The sequence below is a fragment of the Haliaeetus leucocephalus genome, unplaced genomic scaffold (genome assembly GCF_000737465.1).
Source record: "Haliaeetus leucocephalus isolate CR32 unplaced genomic scaffold, Haliaeetus_leucocephalus-4.0 Scaffold678, whole genome shotgun sequence".
In the NCBI taxonomy this organism is placed as follows: domain Eukaryota; kingdom Metazoa; phylum Chordata; class Aves; order Accipitriformes; family Accipitridae; genus Haliaeetus; species Haliaeetus leucocephalus.
Genome location: NW_010973114.1, coordinates 6,078,958 through 6,086,494, shown reverse-complemented (window position 1 = coordinate 6,086,494; position 7,537 = coordinate 6,078,958). Strand labels below are relative to the sequence as shown.

Below are 7,537 nucleotides of genomic sequence, written 5' to 3'. Positions count from 1 at the left end.
AGAAAGCTGGAGGGGCACAAGAAGTTGCCACAGGACACAACCAGGGCACCTGACCCAAAGTGGCCAAGGGGGTATTCCATACCACGTGACGTCCCATCTAGTATAGGAACTGGGAAGTGGGGGTGGGGGGAATCGCCGCTCGGGGACTAGCTGGGTGTCGGTCAGCAGGTGGTGAGCAATTGCCCTGCGCATCATTTGTACATTCCAATCCTTTTATTACTACTGTTGTCATTTTATTAGTGTTATCATTATCATTATTAGTTTCTTCTTTTCTGTTCTATTAAACCATTCTTATCTCAACCCAGGAGTTTTACTTCTTTTTCCCGATTTTCTCCCCCATCCCACTGGATGTGGGGGAGTGAGTGAGCGGCTGCGTGGTGCTTAGTTGCTGGCTGGGGTTAAACCACGACACTAATGAAGCAAAAGTTCAAAAGCCAAAGATCTGCTGTAGGATGACTAACGCTGTAACATTCACAGGCTTATGAAGCCTCTTCTGTTCTGAATGATGAAATTACTCTTTAATTTTCCCATTAATGCAAGTTTGTCTACAAAAAGCTAAATGCCCCCTTATCATGACAGCAGAGCAGTTTGTCCAGATGACAGTCTCAGAACTCAGATTTACCAAGAAATAACAGGTACCTATCAAAACATTCAGTTCACATCAGGAGGGTCAAAAACCATTTGAAGTTCAAGAGAATTATCTAATGATTGCTACGAAGAGTGAATAAATACTTTTTGCAGGGAAGTGCACTAGGTGTTCCATGCACGGAATTAAAAAAAATTGGGAGGTGATAAAAGGTGAGCACATACCATGAAAAGTGACACAAAGCATTGAATCATAGGGTCTAACCTGTTCGTAGTCAAGGCGTTAATGAAAGTATACATGGCATCTCCATCTTTTGCGCGAATAACAGCTTCCAAATTTTCTTCAAGAACTTTTTTATTGTTTTGAACTCCTCTCAAAATCCTTTCAGCATCCCTCAGTATAGATTTTGGCACTTTAACATTTTGAAGGATGGATGGTTTATTGAGCAGATGATGTTCAGGAAGATCAGACACAACAGTAGGCTTTTTTGACTAAAATTGAAACAGAACCTCTAGCTTTTAATCAGAGATTGTAATTTCAATTTTCTACACACCGATCAGAACTCCTATTAAATCTATTATCACATCAATGCCCATCATAAGAAATACCATCCACGTGTACTATCATCAACTTCAATTACTCAAGAACATTCAGTATGTTGCAAATATATTTAAGAGTCAAGCAAATAGAAAGACATCCAAAAGCTCTCAAATGCAAAATGATGTAACGTACGAGAAGCAATGCTGATGAAGCTAATAAACATGTGAAAAGATGCCAATGAGATACTTCATGTATCACATGCAAATTTCTCCATGTAACAGTATTTAAGTATAATTAAAAGACTAATAAAAACAAAGTCCTCTAAATAGATGCACTCATTTGGCATTAATCTACCCCAAGAAACACCAAGCAATATACTTAAGTTTTAACAGCAACAAAATAAACCCCTCAACAGCACCATGATCCTCTCGCCTTTTTGCTGATTTTCAGTTTTCAGAAGAAACAATGGAGCAACTATTAGCGTTTTACTTTACAGAACCCTTTTACAGAGATAAAAATCAAGCATGTATTAGCTGTTAAATACAAAGGGACAGAAGTACACGGGAAACAAGGAGCCATACAGCTATAGTTCTGACATTAATTCTCACACTCCTGATGAAACCCAGAGGTCCCCCAGTAGAGTGCTTCATTTTCCAGAAAGGAAACAAAAAATAATTTTTAAAAGTGATAAATGTACATAAAGGAAAAAAAAAAAGCAAAACAAAACCAAAATACCCAAACTTGAGTAGACTCTGAAAGCATCAACTGAATGAACAGAAAAAAATCTCAGAGATCACTAATCAGTTTTGGCTTTAAGGATACTCTTTTATCAAATCAGAATTAAACAAAAGTTTATGTTCTAACAGGTGTACTACCAAAGCACAATGGACATAAAATAGAAATCAACGCACTGATCCCATGACCTTGATTTTGCCTGGTGACATAAGGACAACATACCAAATTATTTACCAATTTTATGTAGGTTTTCATTTTTAAATTAAACTTTTTGACAAATACTAGCTCAATAAGACTGGTGAAATTTGTGAGAAAATGTAAGAAACACAGATATATGTTCAATCATAAAATGATGTAGACTTGCCAGTTAGACCCAGATCATGCAATGGTTATTATATTAGCAGTGCACACTATGTTCATTTGAGATGACAGCTTTCTGCCTGACATTTGTATTATTCTCTCAAGGTAGTTCACTAAGATTGAATAAGACAAGTCAAAGAACAAGTTAAATCTTACTTTGAGTAATGTAATCTGTACGTAATAGCAACCTTTAAAAAAAAATACAGGTATGCAATAGTTACTGTAGTATTATCTCACTGCAGGCATATTCAAAACTGTTTCAGTATTACAGTACTTAAAAAACCCGAAACATAAAAATTCATGGTATACCTTAATAAGATCATTCATGTCTGATTTCCATGAATTTGCTTCCTAAAAAGACAGAAGAAAAGCTGTTGAAACTTATCTAAAGACAGATTTGTCAAGATAAAATCTAGAGGAGGTATTTCATCAATTTAAGTGGGCACAATGAATTCCTTGTGAACTACTAAATCTTACTGCACACTTCTTTTGGATTAGAGCACCACCTTCTGTTCCATCACAACCTATCTCAGTTAATTCAGGCCTTTCATTTGCTTGTATGACAAAGCTAGTGGTCATTTATCCCAAGCATTTCTTTTCTCACTCTACAAATCCCTCAATAATGAGAAGTCAATAGCTAAGTACCTAACTGACTCAATTCCACATTTGCTGAAGTCATCATCTCTGCCTTCCTATTGACCTTTTTCATAAGAAAGAAAAAGAAATTTGAAACCATTTGTGTCGACTGTGTCTTTCCCACCTGTCATTCCTTCTCTCATCTTGTCCTGGTCTGTTGCCTATGCTAAGGTATGTTACTCGATTAAGGTTTTACCAATAGCGGCAAGCAAATATTTGCAACGTAAATGGGGCACGGGGTATCTGTTCTCTTACTGGTACAAACAGTTAAACACAATCCACTAATATGTTACAAAATCTGTGAAACAATGCATCAGCTATACTATAAGATATGACAGATGAAGTTACGTTTTCCAAAGATAGAGCAACAAATAACTGGCATGTAATACACAGTATTTTTAGGGAAATATGCAAGCTGAAACCTTCAACCACAGAAACAAACCAATAGAATCAAAGCTATCATGTTCCAAGCCCATTCACAAACCTGTGGATATTCAAAGTCTTTCTTCTTTCCCAACACTTACATTTACAAGAACAGAGAGGACAACAGCAGACAGGCTAAATGATCAGGTATATCTCACTTCCAAATGGAACCAGGTTAACGAACAGATAAAAGCCTCTATTTTCAAAAGCCTGATGCAAGTTACATGTTGCCAGCACAGAACCATTCTAGCACCAAAAGTACAGAATCATTAACATGAGAAACAATACAACGATATATACCAGGTAATTCTTCAGAAACAGCGCTCTTTACCAAAATAAATGGCAAAATGAGAAAGGAAGTAGCTTAAGTCATCCCTAAAGTTGACTGCAGATAACTAGAATATTGTTCTTTCCCAAATGGGAATGTTAACATCAGCTCTGTAGCTCTAGTATCACAGGAAGAGAGCAAGCACAAAACAGGCACTGAAAATATCTGAAACCTTAAAACAAACAAATAAATAGAACACTTTTTTTTTTTTTATGTTTGGTAGAACAGCGGTAAGAACCTTTACAGTCTAGTCCACTGCATACTTATTAAGACATTACTCAGATTCAAAGCCCTTCCACATACAAAGACTGCAGTATTTCAAGTTGTGTGAACAAATGTCAGCCTTTTTACAGAGGCAGAAGCAAGAACAACATTTTTACTGATACCAGACCTCTAAGGTTTTTTCCACATTTTTTATTCACCTTATTCAAACTCTTGGCCATTTTGACATAACATGGGCTTTACCTGTAGCATGTCATGCATTTCTTTCCTCAACCGGCCAAGATCCTGAAGTAAATCATCTGCTTTTTTCACCGTTTTCTCAATTGAATTGCAATTTTGGAAGGAGCTTTCAAAAGTGGGGAATGAGTCTGTACGCAAAGCAGTATTCCTGGTGGGAGAAACGCTCTTGATTAAAAGTCTCATGGCTCCTCATGTGGCCCAACAAAGTAGCCAACTTTGAAACTGAGCATGAATTTAAAGTGCAAGAATACCAAACCTTTATATAAAATGGAATTTGCTTTTTCACCTGAGGTTACAGACAGGTTATTGGGCTATCTCTGTTTACCACTTAACACGTTGAGCTGTATCCTTGTATTTTAAAGATTGAAACTACATCTAAAATTCAGATTTAACAGAGCAACATTTAAACTTTGTATAGCTTTCCATTTGAAGCAATTAATGTTTTTGTCCATACTATCAGAAATAAGACTATATATGTAGCTGTTTCTCATTGTATTAGTGAAATTATGACATCAAATTATTGCCTGGGGAAAATATGTTTCAGACTGGATGGCTATTGTATTCAGCAATACCATCTGCTTCTAAGATTTTGGCCACTGATACCAGAGGCTTTGATGTATGCCTTTCTACTCTTCTTGTTCTGAAGGATTATCCTAGAGAAGGTGCAGCACAAGAAGATCCTTCACTGCTACTGGAAGACAGCAGAAGACCTAAAGGTAAGACACATCCTCACCCACTCTAAAGCTTAGAAATTGTTAGGCAGATGCTGCTCCTTCCCAACAAAGTGTTGTCATACAGCTCCCATGAGCAGGCAGCTTGGAGTGTCACTGACAAGGGCAATTCCAATTTAACACAATGCCTGTATAGTTGACTTCCTGACACTACTCCACAAGCTGCTGCAATAGAAGAAATATATTCTGAAGACAGCAAAACACTTCAGGTGGCACCCCCTGACCTCTGAGAAAGGTGTTACAAACTATCCTTAGCAATGAGCTTTTATCTACCTTCAGTACCACAGAAATGCGCAAGTAGCATAGAATACCAGTGCTCCAGGGTTTTACTTCAAGCACAGCTTTGTCAGACTCAAGGACCACGCCAGTGACTCTATTACACCATCGATATCTAATACACCTTTCTCAATTTCATTAAAACAAACAAAAAAAATCTTCCTCAATTTGGATTGTTATGTCTATTTACCTGTCTCTCTCAGAATGCCAGCTCATTTTATTACTGTTTAATGCTGCCTTCTTGGAAGACTCAATTTGCCTCAGTGGCATTTCTTGAGAATTCAGAATGTGCTCAAGAAGTCTCCCTTCACCTAAGGCAGAAAAAAGAAAGTTAAGTTTGTTAAATATATTTCTGTCGTTTCCTTTCCAGATATTTCACCATTATATAATACTCTCCAAGGATAGTAAAAATAATTCTTAGAGTTTAAAATATAGATTTAGTTCAGATAAGACAAGTCACATAATACCACCCACACTAATATATCTTACGATGACTGCTTTACATTAGCAAAGTCAGAAAACAGATGAATGAAACTGTGACGGCAATTAACTAAGTCACAGAGAAACATTCTGTCCATCATGTCACAGGTCTCTCAATTTTTTCATCTGAGAAAACATTTCAGTGAGCAATCATGTCAAGATGCTGTAGGTTAGATCAGTACTGTTCCAAATGTACTTTCAAATATTCTGAATATATGCATTTAGGTGCCAGCAACCTGACAGCTCAGAATAGGTGAGGACCGCATAAAGTAATCCCCAGGCCATACTACTCATGCCAGTGGAGGGCAGGATTGTCTTACTCACAATACCTTCACTTGTGGATTTAGGAATATTTTCCTTTTCTGTAACAGGGTTTTCTTTCTTTGAGATTTTCACATTTTTTGACACAGGTTCTGGAGCATATCTCCGAGGAACTGGTGTCTTTAGAGGAGATTTTTGTGTGTGAATGCCACAACTTTGAAATTGGCTTGAATATGCTTCAGGGGAAAAAAAATTAACATTATTTAAATGTTAACAATTTTCTTCATAGGAAAAAAAATCTAGAAAAAAAAGTCATGCCAATATTATGAATTTTTCACAAAAATTCAGAACATAACAGAACTAGTTAAAAAAGTAAACAGGAAGAAAGTTTCATACTTACAAGTGCTAGTATAAAGAGATCAAAAAGACCTCTAGCCATAGAATGAGCTGGTTCATTACAAGCTTCCACATAGATTATTACTCAATAAGATTATTTTAGGTTAAGTCTAGGCCTCTCTTGGTACAGACTAAGCAGTTAGTAAACCCCAAACTCTCACTTTAATTTAAACTGGAACATTTTCAGAATAAGTGGTATACGTTTTATAGTATATTAGGCAATAAAATCAATTATACAGAAGAAATGTTTACTACTCATTACTGATGGGATGTACAGTCCAATATTAATGGAAACAAAATTAACGCAAAACTAACAGTGGAAGTAAGATATTAAGAATTTGTCTTCACCTTGGTCAAGTGGACCACCAGTAGGAAATAAACCCCTCTGACATGAAGATACTTCATTAGTAAGCAATCGCTGTTCTGGTTTCTCAGATTGTTTTGTCATGAGACTGGAGGAAGGCACGTGAATTTGTTGTGAGCCACCTGTGTTGACTGCAGAGCTAATGAGATGAGACTAAGAGACAAAATTACAAAGTATTTCTGAAATATGCATTAGTTTCCCCAAGTAAAACTCTAAGCATGAATACTTGCCATGTAATCATATTAATCAGATTTTGACATGCTATGAGAGAAAAGTAATTTACAACAACCTCAGAACACAGACATGCTTGGACATTATCCTGCCTTTCAAAAAGCATGCAGAACTCTCCAAAGAAACAATCTATAACTATTCTTACATTTTTAATCTGACTGGCTACTTATTAAATGCAACTTTCTTCAATTAACAAAGGTCTAAACAATTTCTTAGTGGGAATGAGAACATTTCACCATTTTTGCATTTACTTTCCACAGACACAAAAACTAGGGAGTAGACAGGAGCAGGTATCTGGGACAGAACCAAAAATAAAACTTTTCCCAAAAAGCTCATGTGCTGGCCACTGGATCTTTCTTTCTTTCTTTCTAATACTAAAATATAAACCAAATTATTATAATTTTAACACTGAGATACAGAAGAAGTTAGTAAACTAAAGCTTCTGCATTGTTACTTAGATACCTGAATATTCATTTGTTGCTCTTGTAACTTTTCCAAATGCTGAATCCGTTCCACCATGAAAGCATTCATTTGTTTTTCAAGCTCACTGACTCTTTCGTGACAGTGGGGCTTCTCATGCTGAGTCTTCATATTTGTTTGCTGTTCAGCAACACGCTGCAGCTGTCTGTCTGTCTCCTGTAGTTTATGAAGTAATGCTGAAACTGAGTTAACTTTTGCTTCCAAATCATTTTGAACCTGCAAGGGGGGGGGGGGGGAGGGAAAAAAAA

At 36.6% G+C, this 7,537-nt stretch overlaps 1 protein-coding gene across 4 annotated transcripts in view; it reads right to left on the bottom strand.

The window, feature by feature from the left end:
- KIAA0586 (KIAA0586 ortholog) overlaps positions 1-7,537 on the bottom strand; it is a 74,486-nt gene that overhangs the window by 60,746 nt on the left and 6,203 nt on the right. For all 4 annotated transcript variants that reach the window (XM_010579844.1, XM_010579843.1, XM_010579845.1 and 1 more), the window contains exons 6-12: positions 7,272-7,505; positions 6,563-6,731; positions 5,887-6,054; positions 5,268-5,388; positions 4,074-4,218; positions 2,531-2,572; positions 851-1,077 (exon numbers count right to left, since the gene is read on the bottom strand). In XM_010579844.1, the coding sequence (XP_010578146.1) occupies positions 851-1,077; positions 2,531-2,572; positions 4,074-4,218; positions 5,268-5,388; positions 5,887-6,054; positions 6,563-6,731; positions 7,272-7,505 (1,106 nt within the window). The remainder of the gene's footprint in view (positions 1-850; positions 1,078-2,530; positions 2,573-4,073; positions 4,219-5,267; positions 5,389-5,886; positions 6,055-6,562; positions 6,732-7,271; positions 7,506-7,537) is intronic.